The sequence below is a fragment of the Bicyclus anynana genome, chromosome 18 (assembly GCF_947172395.1).
Source record: "Bicyclus anynana chromosome 18, ilBicAnyn1.1, whole genome shotgun sequence".
Lineage (NCBI taxonomy): Eukaryota > Metazoa > Arthropoda > Insecta > Lepidoptera > Nymphalidae > Bicyclus > Bicyclus anynana.
This window is the reverse complement of record NC_069100.1, coordinates 8,830,890-8,848,385: the sequence shown is the minus strand read 5'-3', so window position 1 is coordinate 8,848,385 and position 17,496 is coordinate 8,830,890. Positions and strand designations below refer to the sequence as shown.

Sequence of the window (17,496 nt, the reverse complement as noted above, 5' to 3'; positions counted from 1 at the left end):
AAGACCGTAGGGACCACATCTAGCTACGCCACTGTTAAAGACCTACACTAATTGTGGCCGGTTACACACTACAACCTACTACTACCTACACTATTCATGTGAGAAGACCGTATCCCACGCCTAGTTATGCCACTGGTAAAAACCTACACTTACCGTGGGAATGGATCGTATCACCCACGCCTAGATACGCTTTGGTAACTCAGACCAATAATTGTATAGGACCTGCCTCGCTAGACGTTCCTTTTCTGTCAAAATATATGATTAAAGATCTAATGCGATTATAAAAACTGTCTCTATAGAATCGATGTCAAATAGTTGTAATCGTGTTCGGTCGAAAAATAGCTCCGTAAAAATACATTTTGTGTAATTGAATTGTGTAAAAAACGGGCAAAAACTTCTAGTTTAGTGTAAGATATATACCAAATCTAAGCTCGTTTTCCTCAGAAAATGACAGACTATTTTGTTCGTGACTATGAGTACGATACAGGTCTTTCTATTATAGGGATGATGACAGTTTTTTAAATTGTATATAAATTAAGAGTATAATAGTAAAGCAATTTTGTCAAAGTAACAGGGTATCTGCGATCATTACTTTCGGAGCTACAGCGATTTAAAAGGTCAGATTTGCGGCGCTGCCGCGGATCCCTGAAAAACGCTCCATACAAAATGGCACGATTTAGTGACGTCGTTGGCTCGCTGATCGTTAGATTTGTATGGGCGTTCAAACAAAATTACTAATATCTTTGTTATTTGTGTTTATGTTTATAGTTCATTTATTGAAAAATGTCACATTTAATGTAAGGAAGCTAAAACTGTATGAATTTTATCTAATAACGATAAAAAAAATTTAATAGATTTTGAAATTTTATAATCTTATTTATTTTGCAAATATCCAGACAATCTTTGCTTTTTATGTATAAAATAGTTAACATTGACCTTATTTACCCGAATGTATCATAAAAATCAATATATTCAAACCTAGTCATCATCCCCATTGGTCTGAGTTTGGTAAAGACTTCCACTTATCGTGGACGTAGGCTAGCTATATCACTGGTAAAGGTGTACACTCACCGTTGCGATGTCGCAGCGCGTCGACCCGGTCCCGCAGCGTGGCCACCTCGGCGCGCAGGCTGCGCCGCTCGTGCTCCAGCGCGGGCAGCGCCGACAGCATGGCCGCCAGCGCCGCCTGCACGCCGCACACGCCACCCACCAGCCGCCCCGCCAGCCGCGCCGCGCCCGCCGCGCCCACCTCGTCCTCTGCACACACAACACCTAGTATTTACAACACCTGCCCATTGCACTAGTGGTTATTGCACTATTTGCCTTTTTTTATCGTGCTTTAAATAACTGAGCGTCTTTAAAGAGTTACTCGATTATGGGTGATAATAACATTCAATATTTATCATATTGTGGAAATAAGGTAGTAAGAAATTGTTCCAACAGTGATGGTATAAATAAGAGGGTATTTGAAGACTTAAGCTCTGTTGTTTGTTAGGCAGAGCGGTGTCATGCTGCTAGTCGCGTTAGTGATTTTGTGTAATAATGTTTTGTGTTGTATTTATTGATAATGTTTTGTTTTGCAATTATTGATTATAAATTGTTTAGTATGGGCATGGAGAACATGTCGAGCAGGGGAGGCGAGTGTCAATGCATTCTTAAAATGATCCCATAAGCCTACTCCCAAGGTCACAAGTCCTGGGACCTGCTCGAAGTGTTTCCTCTACCACAAAATGATGGTACAATCACTGTCGCTACTACCCCTCACGTTATACTTTCAAGAAGCTCGGAGCAGCGTAGTGCTAAGCCCCCATATCTCTACTGTTATTCGAGCCACAGACCTGCAGTTTAAACTGTTCAGTTTTATCTAATGTCAGTCTAACTGTGCAGTTTTCAAATATTAACTGTACAAGTGTACAAATAGACCGTACAGTTAAAAGTGTAGCCCGCATTAGGAGGGAGGTCTGGCCTAAAAACTAACGTAGCATAGTAACCGTACCTAATACAGAGTCGACAGCGTTTGGCTCGTTGGTCGACAAGTCGTGCAACATGTCGAACGACGCGTCGCCCTCCGACCGCTCCCTGAGGCGCTCGGCGCGCCGCTCTGCGTCCTCCGCGCTCCTGTCACTTGTAGGCTCGATACATTCTATAATTGTTTTTAAATATTAATTATTTAACTATTAATATAATTATTATTATTTGGCTAGAAGGATAGATCATTAAATGTGTGATGGAGAGCGCTGCTTTTTTTGGCACTGGCAACTGTAATGATCGTGCACACTCTGGTGATTTACTTAGTCACTTTCACTCAATAGAATATGCTAATAATATCTACTTAGTACCATTTGTGGTACCACTGTAGACAAGGCTGAGCCTCACTCTCATAAGAGGCTTGTATTTATATACTAATATATGCAATACATGGTATATTGACATCGTGTTCGTCATTCGCATGACCACGTGTCATACGGATTCAGTCATCCGGCTGTCATAATAAAAAACAAGTTTTGTCATGAAAAGTTCTGTCATGAAAATCTTTACTACTACATAAAATTAAAAGAACATTGTGTGGTTTTATTTGATAGAAATGATACTTTGGGTGCCACCATATTGACTTTTACTTCTTTGCCGAACGCTTTCCATTTTACCCCTACACCGCTGCGGCAGACTGTAAAGCGAGTCGACATGCGATAGATGGACCAAACTATTTGAGGGGAGCAATGGAATAAAAGTTATTTTTCGTAGTCCTGACAGTATCTCAAATGTATTGTTTCAAAGTCAAGAACCGGGTGACTAAAAACATTAGAAAGCCAAGTGATGACTTACTATCGGGAGCGTGCCTGGGACGGCGGCACGAGTCGCAGCGGCCGCTCCTCGCCGCAACGGAGCTCGCGTCGCTTAGCGCCAGCGCTCCACTTAGGGTCTCCGTTAGCTGGTTAGCTGCACAAAGACATATTATTACAAACTAGCTGACGCCCGCGGTTTTACCCGCGTGGTTCCCGTTCCCGTAGGAATACGGGGATAATATATAGCCTATAGCCTTCCTCGATAAATGGTCTATCTAACACACAAAGAGTTTTTCAAATCAGACCAGTAGTTCCTGAGATTAGCGCGTACAATAAAACAAATAAACAAACAACCTCTTCAGCTTTATAATATTAGTATAGATCTATAAACTGAGTTTTATTAATTTTATTTCTCCCGAAAAATTTTCAGTTGCAGCCCACTGTGTTTTTCTTTTTAATTTACTCTTTGTTGAAAACATATTTTTTACCATACATCTCAGTCAGAGGGGTATGGGGTGTCATTATAACGACTGATAATCATCGTTACAAAATCAATTTACAACTAAAAATCCACATCAAATCTAAAAGGACAGGAGGCCAATGAGCCATTAAAAATCTGACGATACTGTAAATATTTTACAATTATGAAATTAGTAGACACCTATATTTCAGATTCAGACCGTTTTCTTTACAAAGCAATACCATAAAACAATAATACACATATTACCACGCTTACACAAAAACAAACTCGCGAACTCTACGCACACACGCACGCACGCATTCACGCACGCACGCACGCACACTAATGATATATTTAATGAACATAATAATGAAAACAAGAGCCAGTCACTCACCCTGCGCCTGCGCGGCCAACAGCAGCTGGTGTAAGTCGGGCGCGCTGTCCGCCTCGCTGGGCACCACGCCGCCGCAAATGTCTGGCGGAAAAATATGCTTTGATGAACAGAATTCAACGAAATGTTCTACTGTATGTTTGTTGAAAAGGAGATGGTCCAATTCAGGTCTACACTTGTACCCCATATCATTAAAATTAAAAAAATACAAAGGTTTTATTAAAATTTATTAAAATCTAACTAAACAAAAAGAAACAAAATAAAACCCAAGTTTTTGAGTTATATCAAGATGGCGCCCATAGAGCAACTATGACATGACAATTGACAGCAAACGTCAAATCGACTACTGCATTGAAAACGTCATCAATCATCATTATTACCCTTAATTAGTATTGCTTATCTTGGGAGAGAATGGATATTATTTCGAAAGAATTAAAGTACATTCGTATATTTGTATAATCAAAAATACAAAAAATATTTCCTTTTATTCCACCAGGGTACAATGATTGATCCTGGGCTCCATACAATTTTTGGACCATCTCCTTTAGAGTGAAGTCGTCCAATGTTGTATCCACTAGAATCAAGTTTGAATGCCATGTCGTTGTTTGCAGCAATCACTGTTCTACATACCTACAAGTACTTTGAAACTGTTTAATTTCGTAATACGAGTATTAAAGTTAAAAAAAATTATATTCCAGTATCTAGACAATTTTAAACACGCAAATAAGTACTAATTTACAGATTATTTGATCACATCGAAGATTGCTTTAATGAAAAATATGCTGTGTGTGCGAATGACCGCTTCAAATTCGCTGGTTCCTTTCATTCAAGCGAAGAACGACGAAAACTTAATATTATAATCACAAGCTAAATTACACTGATTTCAAATTTTAAAATGAATAAGGTAATAAGGAATATATCAAGAAAATGAATAACCAGCACTAGCAAAATTAACATCAATTAATATCAAACACTAACTGACGCCCCGCGGTTTTACCCGCATGGTTCCCGTTCCCGTAGGAATACAGGGATAATATATAGCCTATAGCCTTCCTCGATAAATGGGCAGTCTAACACAGAAAGAAGTTTTCAAATTGGACCAGTCGTTCCTGAGATTAGCGCCTTCAATCAAACAAACAAACTCTTCAGCTTTATAATATTAGTATAGATTACGGTGTCAGGCGGGTAACTCACCGACTTGTCCCATGGTGTCAGCGACCGCCAGCTCGGCGAGGTGCGTGAAACTGTTGGGCGGCACGCCCAGCAGCTCCGCCACCACCGCACTCTTGGCGCGCAGGGCGTTGCTGATGGCCTCGTCCAACCGCCGCAGACGATCTGTATCACGAATAAAGGTCCGTTTATATCTACAGACAATTAGCGTGCCAGACACGTGCCGTGACAGACAAAATAATATTCTTCTATACAGTGTTTTTTAACGTATTTATATCTACAGTCTGTCAACGTCTGCGCGGCCGCGTTACGATAAATTTTAAAATTTTCCAAACGTCAAAAACGATGTCGTCCTTTTTGTGATGTCACAACGGTATTTAAACGTCAAACTAATTGTTAGCTAATATTATTGTCAAACGCTCCGTTTGTAAGGGATTTGTTATAGTGACGTCACGAAACAGTTGAAATATAGAGCCGAATCATGGCCGACAGGCGTTTTGGCTCGTATTACAACTAGCCTATTACACTCGACATTATCTAGTGAACACGAATCGACCAATAATGCCGAAGAGCAAACGAGAAAGCAATACCTTGGTGCGAGAAGGCGCGCTGCGCGGTGTGCACGGCGCCGGGCGGCGGCAGCACCGTCACGGCGGCGCTCGGCTCCAGCGGGGGCGCCGCCTCGCCCTCGTGGATCAAGATGCGCCCCACTGTCGTTTGTCTGCAGACACACACAACAATGGTAAGCACTCGATCATATAGATTGTAAATCTACATCTGTTCTTTAGTGAGAAATATACAAGCAGTGTTAGGTTAGTTTTAGTGTTGTTTTATTTAATAAAAAATAAACTTAATTAGCCCCACAGATTAGTCAATAATAGGCAGATGGAGCGTACGGAACACGACGGTGTCGTAGCCGCTCGAAATACAAAACTACATTCTCGAGTCAGTACGACACGAAGCGTCGTATCAGTAACTTTCAATATTATCCAAGAAAAATGGCGTCTTATGTTTTAATTATTTTAAAACCTGTTAGGTAAGTTAGGAGTATTTTTATTGGTAATTTTTGATTATTATATTAATAATTATATAATAATTTGCGAGTTACAAATTATGAAAAAGTTTGTATATGCGGATGTCAAGGAAACTTTTTTTATGGGTTTCACCACCTTTACCATGCTGCTTGTAAAGACTCACTCTGTATGATCTTTACTTTGTTATCAGCCCATGTCTAAGTAATCAAGCATATTATTTGCCACAATCAAAAATGAACGATTTTTCTCAGCTGCTTTTACGCAACCCTTAGCCTAGTTACTGTTAAGGATTTCTAATAAACTTTAATGCTAATGCTCAATCCTTACTTCGGCTTCTCATCGACATTGTCCTCCTTATCGACTGAGGCGGCGCGTGTGTCCATCTCGCTCTCTTCTCGTTCCAGAGACTGTTTGTCTCGCTCGCTCGCGTCGTCCCGCTCTAGCGAGGCGCGCTCTCGCTCGCTCTCGCACGGCTCGTCGGGCGGCGCACTCGACGTCGTCGACTTCTCGGACGCGTCCGATGGATTGCGGGACACGTTTATACCTGCAGTCGTAAATTATTAAATCAAAAATCCTAAAAATCATTTATTTCAAGTAGGCTCAGTTTACAAGCACTTTTGACACGTCAGTTGACTATTTGTAAAGATTATACTACCGGTTCGGAAGGCAGGTTCTGCTGAGAAGAAACCGGCAAGAAACTCAAGTTGCACTTTTAAAAAAAAAATCATACAAAATTATAATTTACAATTGATGACAACATTACAATTTCTTATAGTTTTACTTCCTGTGTGAAGGTGGAAGCTGATCCAATGGCCTCCAAGCGACTTTATCTTTAAGGAACTCATTAATGGTTTAGTAAACTCGACTAAGTAACTGTTTTTAATACTATGCATTGGCTGGTCCATCACAGTCTTGGGATCTTATATCAGTTATTATGATTTCAAACTACATAGTTTTTGAAGCGCGAACTTCTTTGCGCACATGGGGAGTAATCTGGTTACGAATATGTAATCGAAATCAAAGCGCAATCTGTAGTAACATTACTCAACTACGACACAACCATCTAGTCTCCATCCATTTAATCTTAACGGCTTTTTCATACTGGTGGTAGCTTGTAAGAACTTGAATACGTAACTAAAAAAAATTACAATTATGCCGTTAAAAGACTAGTCTTTAGTCTTGCAACTTCGTTGATGACACTCCTATGATATGCGGGCGACGGGGGTAAGACTGCGCGTGTGTGAAATCGTGCGTACAGGAAGGTAAAGTGCATCAGTCGTGGGGTTTTCATTCATCGCCTAAGGCCTACTGGGAACGTAAGTGTCGCGAAATGTATTATATGTTATATGAGTACAAAAACTCACCGGAGTCGTCAGCGGAGCGCGCGTGCTGGTGCGACGGCGTGAGACTAGGCTTAGTCTCCGCGAGGCGCGCCAGGGGCGCCTCTTGTATGTGCTTCACCCAACTGCAGACATGTAATATTACATTAATGACTAATCTCCAAGACTCTGTATTTTTTTTAATATTAGCCATATTTTTTTTCAAGTATGACCAATATTCCTATTCCAGTCCAATAAGTTGGAAAGCGTAGTGTTGGTCGATCCCCCCCACCAGGTGGACTGACGACATCAAGACAGTCGCAGGGATTCGCTGGTTGCAGGCGACTCTGGATCGTGATGTTTGGAAGTCACTACAAAAGCCCTATGTTCTGTAGTGGATGTCCATCGGCTAATATGATGATGACGTTGAAAGTCGAAAAGACTGTTAGGAGCATGTACAAAAATAGTCAAGCGAGGATCGAACCCATTATTAATAGGTAATCAACGTCTCAGATGCTTTTTTTTAGAGATGCGCCGAGTAACACTTTTGCCGAGTAACGAGTACCGAGTTTTACTCGGTTAAATTTTTTTTCAACTCGGTTTAATCAAATTCCCATTTCGCGCGGGTAAACAAGTATTAATTCAATTCAAAATTGTTTTTTTTTCAAGTAGGCTTAGTTTACAAGCACTTTTGAAACGTCAAGTTTGACTATTTGTAGTGACTCTACCACCAGCTCAGAAGGCGCAGTCTCCTGTTTAGAAGAGCGACGGGAAACTCAACAGTTGCTCTTTTAAATCTTTCATTTTAATTTTATTTAAATTTAATTGAGATTTTCAAAGATTTCCTAAATTACTAATAAATACTTTTTGATTAACACTCTTGTTTTAATTAATGCTTTTAATAATGCTTTTCGTAAACAAGGTATACTCGGCATTCACCGACCGACTTATTCGGCCGAGTACGACTATCAAAATATCCGCCGAGTACGCCGAGTACCGAGTATCAACCGAGTACTCGGCCCATCTCTACTTTTTTTAATATGTCTTTATTCTTTATGCTTATCAAGCAAGCATTAGTCTAATAAACTGGGCTACAGACCTACAGTTTTAACTGTACAATTTAATCTAATCTTAGGTTTTTTAATTCACTTTGATGATTTACATGAGTTTAATATTTGATGCAAATTTTTTTACAATGATGATATTTATACAGAACTCACGTGACGTATTCGTTGGCCGTGTTGGCGGACAGCTCGTGCATCTGGATACCGTTGATGTTCATCAGGAAGAACGTGTTGCGCACCGCTGCGTTCGGGCCGAAACAGAACCTTGTCCCTATACAAATAAGGTACATTATTATTATTATTGTCATTATTCTTTCAATATCCTTGCGTCGACTACACAAAAAGGAATCATTAACAACCCATATTCGGCACTAATAAGCATGAGTCTCCTTTCAGAATGAGAGGGGTTTTAGGCCTTAGTCCACCGTGCTGGCCCAATGCAGATTGGCAGACTTCTAAGACTAGTTATAAGTTTTAATTTGGTTTTGCTTTGAATATAGGTTTATGTTGCCTATTTCGTGGTGGCACTTGGAAAACTGGGTCCTAGCTGAAAATCAGCGCTGTATGTTCTTTGTTTATGGGGAGCACATAGCAATATGCTGAGCTAGGACCTTTTTCTAGGTTATGCCACATATCGCAGGGTATTATTCTTAAATAATTGTGATGTGTGGCATACTGTAGTAATAAATATATTTTCTTTCTTTCTTTCTTCACACACCTAGAGAATTCAAGAAAATTGTCAGGTATATCCACTCGGCTCTTTTTTAACGGGGGGAAATCCTCATGGATACCTTCTCGCCACGGGGAGGCAAGAAGGTTATGTCGGACCTTAACCGACTAAATCCCCACGGTGTTCCGACTCGCCGCCTGATGACTGGAACATTACGTAAGTAGTTTACGTAATGTCCCGTTAAAAAAGAGCCGAGTGGATATACCTGACAATTTTCTTGCACAACCCAGCCAGCGGCACTCGTATATCAAGCTCTCCTGTTGTGTTATTGAGATCGCTTCGGGAACTCTGAAAGCGTTAACAACTCGAGGACTTATCTCCGTTGGTTGACAGATTCCCTGTATCTATAACCAGGAGGTTCTCGTCAGATAGATTATACCCTGGATTAACACATTGACAACTTTTTATCCCGAAAAAATCCATTGTAAATGCGGGATTTGTGAAAATCAGAATTCCTTCTAGTTAAAGAGTGAATGAGTAAGGCGATATATGTAAGTACCATCGTATGAGCGGCGACAGCAGCACGGAGTGGGAAGGTTGCGCGAGCGGGCGCAGCACGAACTTGTCACCCTCGCGCTGCAGCAGCACCAGGCTGTCCTCCAGCATCAGCGCCTGAGGACAACGAGCCGGGTGTACTTGACGGATTACACTTGGATGTATTGACATATCTTAGCTAACAATATTTAAAATCACACTAAAAACTTTTCGTGGACGATACCCTCCTGGCTAAAAACTTGTACGTCAGCTGTGATTCCGATGGTGTAGTAAACGTAAAAAGTAAAACTAAACTTTTGGGTTGGCTGCATAAAACAACTCTGTCAAGGACTGTACAAGTTCTGGGCCAGGAGGAAACGACTCACAAAATTTGTTCCTGGCTCGGGGACCATGACGAGAGAAAGATCAACTGTCGTCCAATAGCTGCTGAATCAAAAATACCCAACGAAAACGCTGCTTAACTTGCTGACCTAAGAACTGCTGGTAAGTTCACAGTCACGGCCTAAGGGTGTACAATAAGTAAAACTCACGAGAACGCTAATCTTCTTCGTGTCAGTATGCAGAGACAGTTTCCCTTCAAGCAGCACCTCGAACTCTCCCCCGCTACCCAACCCGCTGGGGATGAGCACTAATTTATTCTAGAGTGACCGCTATTGACATTGTCTTTCTCTCGTCACAAGATGACATCGACACATACTAAGTCTGCTAGTACTATCGCAGTCAAAGGCTAAGAGTGGAGAATTAAAAAAAAAACTCACGAGCACGCTAATCTTCTTCGTGTCCGTCCGCAGAGACAGTTCTCCCTCGTGCCTCAACGCGTGCGCCGTGAGGTCCAGCCGTCGCAGCTCTTCAAACTCTCCCCCGCTGCCCACACCGCCGGGGATGCGCACTTCTAACTTGTTCTGGATTGATCGCAACCTTGAAAACATTTTATTTATATGTATTACCAACTCCATTGCAAATACATAAGTGAAACTATTTGGCATACTTAAGTCAGTCACTGACGATTAAGTAAGCACACATGCCAGCATCGCTAACAGCTTGACAGTCGATAAAGCTGATCGTGTGTTGATCGCGATCGGCGTGATGTCATGCACATGGGAAATCTATTCCGGGAAGGTAATTTTGGTTTTAGATGTTGTTGGTGGTAAGGTGAGAGACCAAGCACGTTGAAATGCATAAAGGTTTGTTCGGTTACAGGATGTAACCTTCAGTTTATTTAGTTTTTGATGTATTTTCCACTAAATTCAAAACAAAAATCATTAAAAACAGCTACATTTCTAATTCTCGCAGAAAAAGTGTGAATATTGTTTATATTAAATATGTGGCTAATAATATAAATAAACAAACAAAACAATGATAGTTAAGTTTTGGAAAATGAATGGCACTTTGTGTGCGTATTGAACTAAAATGTCTCGGAAATCGTGCGAGATATCCACCGATTCTCCGGGCAATGGAATTTTGGCAGCTTGAAACCCTGGTGTTTAGAAGTCCGTGCAAGAGGAGTAGACTATGTCCAGCAGTGGATGTCCATCAGACTAGTGATGATGCCTCACCTGTGCTCGTTTTCAGCAGTCCGTATAGCGGTGTCCACGCTATGTAGAACCTCCTTGGCCACCGTGAGCGCCTTCTTGAGCTGCGCGATGTCGTCCGCGCTGTCGCATTCCTCATTGTCGCACACGTCCTCCGCCACTGTCTTCAGTATGCTCTCCAACAGGAGCTGGTACTTCGTTAGTCTGCAAGAGATGATAATGATTTATGTGATTGTATACATCAATATTTATTTTAAAACTTACCTTCTAAGACGTATCGCCAATAGATTTAGCATTCCGGTACGATGTCGTGTAGAAACCGAAAGGCATGTGGATTTATAATCCTCCTCCTAACAAGTTAGACCGCTTCCTTCTTAGATTACATCATCACTCGACATCAGATGAGATCGTAATGAACTTGTGAAGAATAAAAATAAAAAGACCGGTATATTCCTATGCGATGTTTTCCGCCGCACTGCGATCAAGCCCACGATAGTCGCTGATCTGCGAATCTGCGCTAGAGTGGCCATTTCTGTGTGAGGCTACTCCTATTTTTCAGCGAGGCAACACTGTCCCTGATCTTCAAAAACTCGCCTCTAAAATGTCTATAAAAAGATGGAAAGCCGGCGATCAATTGATTCCCCGAAATCGCCGAAAGCAATGAGTAGGTTATACCGGCTGTTGTAAGCCAACCTCGTTGGTATTTCAAGTTGTCGAACAATTCTGGACCTAATGACCCTAATAACAAGGTCCTTCGTAACAGCACCAACCTTTGCCACACGCAGGCCAGCAAGTCGCGCAGCTGCAGGCGCCCGCAACGCGGCAACTGCTCGCGGCCCGCCAGGAACTGATGCAGTTCCTTGTTCTTGCGCCGTCGCTCCCGCAACGCGTCGAGTGCCATACGCTGCCCGCGACAGAACTTGGACAGGCAGGAAGAATAACCGGAATCACCGAGCTACGAACAAAATTATAAATGATTACGTTTAAGTAGTTGCTCTTATATTCTTAACTTAACTCATGATCAGCTCTTCGCTCAGATTTCTTGGAAGTGCATAACGCATAGAGTAATAAGTCAACTCCATTTTTGCTATTAGATGCCATCTTTAAATTAAACGCGTGTTGTGAATAGAACGTCAGCCCCTGCATTCTGTAAAGTTACAGCGATGTGACATCGCTCATTTCTATGACAACTTCGTTGTAAGTGACATTTTATTTTTAACATCCCATGGAAATAAAGTTGAAATTCTATTAAAACTTGTTATAGGTGAAATTACATTGACGAGTATAAAATACCAGAATCATACCCCAGAACGCAACTATGAACGCTGCTATTCGACTTCCGATATCAATGTGGTACTATATTTACAAACATAACAAACAGCGTACCTACAGTTACCTTAATAAGTTCCTAAGCCTAAGGTTGCCTGGAAGAGATCGCCTTTTGAATTCTACTTTTTCTGATGTTTTTGTTTTGCTTGATTTCTTTTATTTATTTTGGTGTACAAATAAAGAGTATTAAATAAAAAAATAAATAAATAAAACGCATAACAAACATAACAGCTAATTTAACACTCTTTCTTTCGGGCTTTCAAGGTGAATTGGAATTCAAAACCTGAATGGTTCTCTGTGAGCCACATACCGTATTCAACATGGCGTCTGCCACGGGTCGGATGCGCACGACGTGCTGCTGAGCGTCGTTGCGCACGGTGCGCAGCTCCGAGTACAGGCGCGCGTGCCGCTCGCGCACGCCCGGCAGGTTGGGGAACAGCGCGCGCAGCTCGTCCGCGGGCAGCAGCGCCGGCTGTCGCTCCAGCGGCTTGAGGAAGTCCACGCCCAGCACCTTGAGCCAGCGCACGTGGGAGCCCTCTGACACTATCAACTCTGTCAAACATAATTAAGGTTTTAGATCATCTATCCTTTTTTGTGGCTTTCGTTATATCAACTTGGCATAATTTAACTGTGTGCTGACAGTATTTTGTGGTTTAAGGATCATTAAACTTGCTATTTTAGGCTGATTGTCCACCAACTGATATGAAGCGGATATGAATGCATCTTTCTGAGGCGATGCCTCCATCAACTATACCCTTCAGAGAGGCATTACTGCTTGGCGATAGAAATAAGCATGGTAACAGTTAGTACTTCTCCGAGTGATCTGGGTACGAAGGATCTACTATAAAACTAATTTTATAAATCAAATATATCTTTTAGTTGATATACAAAACTTGCAATTGGAAAACTAGGTGAATGCTTTTTAACAAGGCTACAAAATTTTAACGTGATTTGTATTTGGAAATTTCACTGTATATCGCCCTATACAACAGCCTTTCTTGATGAATACTGTATACCAACAAAGAAATTGAACATGAAGGTAGAAAACGCATGTCATTTCATAACTTATTTATTTTAAATTATGTATGGTTTGTTTATAAAATGTTATTCAAAATTTATTAACCATATTTAATTGTCCTAAAGCTTATTAATCAAATTTATTTTCATTAATTTTAGAACAAGTTAATTAAAATTATTATTAGGTGTGAAATGACTAGTGAATTGTACCCTCATTTTTAATTTGTTTGTTGGTAAACAGTATTTATTGCTCAAGAACGGCTGCAGTATAGTCTGGTTTGTTAATACTGCAAAAACTCTGTCAACTTCTACCCTGAATCTCAATAAGCTGACAATGAATTTGATGCATAATATCGTTCATTCATGTTGACGGTTATGCCCTTGTTGCAAAAAGACCTTAGAATAAATTCCTATATATGATTCCTTGAATGCAGTCCCAGAAAAACATCACATCCTAAAAGGGGTAAAGCAAGTCAAGCAATTCTCACCGTGAATGACCTCCTGCCGCTTCCTGATCCTGGCCGACAGAACGATGGAGTCGCGAATGTGCGCCGGCAGGCTGTCCGACCACTGCGCCGCCAGGGGCTCTTCCTCCTCCGACCAATCCGACTGAGAGGCTGGGAACAGATACAATTTGAGAATATAACTTCTATAGAATTCAAGTTTCCGATTTTGAGTGATACACAAAAATATAATTAATTATTATAATAATCTTTCTTATATTCAACTTTGGCCTTTTTTAAAGCTTCTAAGGAAGAATTAAAAAAGAAATCATAAACTCCACTGCAAAGTACACAAATATTTTTAATTACTGAAGGAATGTTGAAAAGAACCGGATTAATTCAGAATTTTTAAATTGATTTGAAACATCTCTTATAATGAGTTGCAATCGGTAATTTTTGGGAAAGGAATTTTAGATCTGGATGACGTTGTCTCTGGAATTCTGTATTTCGAAATCACGCTCTTTTTCATAAACGCTCATAATGAAATTTAGCAAAGTAACTCCTGTTTGTTGGCGCGAGGCTTTTAAAATGCGTGATGCCATCTACAGGCATAGTGAAACAGTGTTTGTTATTCCAAACTACCAGTAGATGGCGTTCTTAGAGAACTTTGAAACAATCCCTTTCTGTACACTTCAAGAACCTGTTGCGTAGTTATGCCGAAGTATCGTAGATGGCGCTTTGTTTTTAATTTTTGAAAGAAGTTTTTACATCAGTCGTGCGGTCCAAAGCACACTCTTTTATTATTACTGTCCTCACCTTGCTGGTCGGCCGCAACGGTGTTGCTTTCGTTGCTTCTAGAAGACAAGCTCGAACTGCTCGAGCTGCCTGAGGGAGCGGTCGCCGCGCCGGGCTCCAAGTCACTGAAAACGCCAAACAGATCGTTTTAAACATGTATTATTTAATATGTGAGTCACTGAACTTTTCAAAAAAATTATTGATTTATTACCCTTGAAACCTCCTGCATACACTTTATGAAAATCGTTATAGCCGTATATGAAAATTACTCTTTTAAAGCTAAGCGTTGATGATATTTTGATTAACATTTGCTACAATAAATTGTCTATAACATTTTTTTAATGTTTCACATGACAAATATTCTCTTTTTCCGCTCCGATTAGGGGAAATGCTCTCAATGGTCTTAATTACTTTATATACTCTCATATCATAAAATCCAGATTATGTATTTTAACTGTACTATGTACTTAATGACATTTCGATTAGACTGTCAGGTTAATTGGTAACTATGCAGTTATCAGTTTTGCCTACATACGGACGAATTAACTAAACGGTGCATCTGTACAGTTAAAACTGAAAGTCACTAACTGATTAAAAAGGAGCCATTTTAGGCCTAGCACGTTACAGATAAAAATAAATGACGCATAATCAATGTATTTTTTGCTGAAATCGTGCAATTTATGATGTAGATAGGTACTTCGCCATATCTTGACTATGCAACTGTCAATCAAACTGAAATTATATGAAACTAATTATAACGGTTCATTCATCTAATTTGGGTATGAAAAATGTTCGGTCTCTTTTATAAGCAAATCCAGGAACTAACATAACTTACTGGCACCAAGCGAGGGTTCAGTACGTCCATACATAACATCCCGCAGTTACTTAACGAAAACAGCACGCGCAATAATCCCGGCGAAACAATAACAGTGCGAATGTTCAAAGGTCGCAGGAAACACGATTAATAACATCTGAAGGAAGTTGTAAAGTCTAAAACGAGCCGCCCGGGGCGCGAATGCTAGAGCGCCAAATGAAGTACCTACACTCAGTACTGGCACCATGTTCAGAGTTCAGACATACACGCGTCCAATCATCCATTCTACATACCCTGAGAGCTGAGAAAAATTAATGCTTCGCACTAATTCCCAAAAAATAAACTGAAAAACGATTAATTAATGTTTTTGCATTTTTACGAAAAAATTAACAAAAAGATGGTTAAGCATGACAGTGGAAAAATTAAGGTAGGGGGTGATTTGCGTGATATGGAGTTCCTTCCGGGATATTAGATCAGTTCCAATATCAAAGAATATTAGATGAGACAATTATAGGTAATTTCGGCGACAATTTACTAGTAACGTGAATTTTTTGTTACGATAATTATCGTGAAACATCAGCAAACAGCATTTAGGAGTTTTCAAGAGAAAAAAACAACGTTTTAGAATGATAGTCAAATAGTCCTGATTTCGAAACCTAACCGATAATTTCATTATTCTATAACAATAACTCAATCTTGTATTTAAATTAGTTTATCGATTGATTGAAATGTAGTTAACTCGAGCGTGATACTGGCACACTTTAATAATATCATAATTATTTTTAAGAGCTTTGTATACTGTAGCAGCAAATAAACAATTTGATGTTTGATGTTTATTGTAAGAAAAGGAACATTATCTTCAATGTACCGCTATTCAACCATATTTATTGCATTATTATAATGTTTGGGCTGATAAATCATATTTATAACACTTCGGTAATTACATTAGTATTTTAGCTTGTATTTTTATCTAATAAGTTTCTAATTAGTTGTCCATCTTAATATTATTTGTAACTCAGTTTATTTTATATAATGTATCGATTTTTACATAAACGATGAAATTTTATTTAAGAATCTCACATAGTAACATTTCATCAAGTGTATACGTTATGAATTAATAAGTATTGGTTTGTTGTTGTACTAAATTTATGACCTTCGCAATTGGTATTTCTAAGTAGCCGTCCACCACTGTAGGTATATAGATAACCCCAAACAACAGAGTCAGTCAGGGTTACCAACATGTCTTGGGCAAAATTGGCAAGGCATTCTAGTAATCGAAAATTGTGTAACGAGACTAAACGTTGTGTTTGTTGACGTCTTATTAGTGTGTGTAAATTATACGTGTGTGTATGTGTGTGATAGCCCAGTGGATATGACCTCTGCCTCCGATTTCGGAGGGTGTGGGTTCGAATCCGGTCCGGGGCATGCACCTCCAACTTTTCAGTTGTGTGCATTTTAAGAAATTAAATATCACGTGTCTCAATCGGTGAAGGAAAAACATCGTGAGGAAACCTGCATACCAGAGAATTATCTTAATTCTCTGCGTGTGTGAAGTCTGCCAATCCGCATTAGGCCAACGTGGCGTTGGCCTTACCCCTCTCTTTCTGAGAGGAGACTCTAGCTCAGCAGTGAGCCGAATATGGGTTGATGACGATATGTATTGCGATTTAAAGGAGAAACCCAGTCTCCATACAATTTTGGGTCCAAAAAATTTAAACGATACAAAGCTGACAATTGGCCATAAATAAGAACATATTAGGAGCTTTCAAGAAGTCAATTCTTTAGAAAAATCTACTTTAGCTAATTCAGCTGAATTACTTGTTTAAACTGCATTTGCGCCACTTGATCGGATCCGTTTGACATCAAATTCATTGCATTATCTGTGTCAAACTGAATGAAAATGAATGTCAAAATTAAAGACGAGTTTATTTTCTCTGTGGGCCAATATTATTTCGTCTAAGATTCAAAAGGGGTAATCTAGTAAACTTCTCCTTTATAGTTGTATATAGTGTTAGGACACAGAATATATTTATTGGTGTTAAATATTTTCGATTGGTTAGTTTACATCGCCCACTTCAAAATCCGACAGACAGTTTTGTTGGTGTATTTGCGTGCGATAC

General features: G+C 39.9%; 1 protein-coding gene across 1 annotated transcript in view; it reads right to left on the bottom strand.

Moving 5' to 3' along the window:
- Positions 1 to 1,027: 1,027 nt before the first annotated feature.
- LOC112052842 (rho guanine nucleotide exchange factor 11) overlaps positions 1,028 to 17,496 on the bottom strand; it is a 201,028-nt gene continuing 184,559 nt past the window's right edge. The window contains 17 exon segments of the mRNA XM_052886750.1: positions 1,028 to 1,257; positions 1,997 to 2,143; positions 2,824 to 2,937; positions 3,638 to 3,718; positions 4,829 to 4,969; positions 5,395 to 5,525; positions 6,166 to 6,382; positions 7,203 to 7,303; positions 8,378 to 8,472; positions 8,474 to 8,492; positions 9,451 to 9,563; positions 10,205 to 10,364; positions 11,003 to 11,182; positions 11,749 to 11,933; positions 12,618 to 12,859; positions 13,813 to 13,941; positions 14,584 to 14,687. Of these exon segments, the coding sequence (XP_052742710.1) occupies positions 1,043 to 1,257; positions 1,997 to 2,143; positions 2,824 to 2,937; positions 3,638 to 3,718; positions 4,829 to 4,969; positions 5,395 to 5,525; positions 6,166 to 6,382; positions 7,203 to 7,303; positions 8,378 to 8,472; positions 8,474 to 8,492; positions 9,451 to 9,563; positions 10,205 to 10,364; positions 11,003 to 11,182; positions 11,749 to 11,933; positions 12,618 to 12,859; positions 13,813 to 13,941; positions 14,584 to 14,687 (2,374 nt within the window). The 3' untranslated portion in view covers positions 1,028 to 1,042.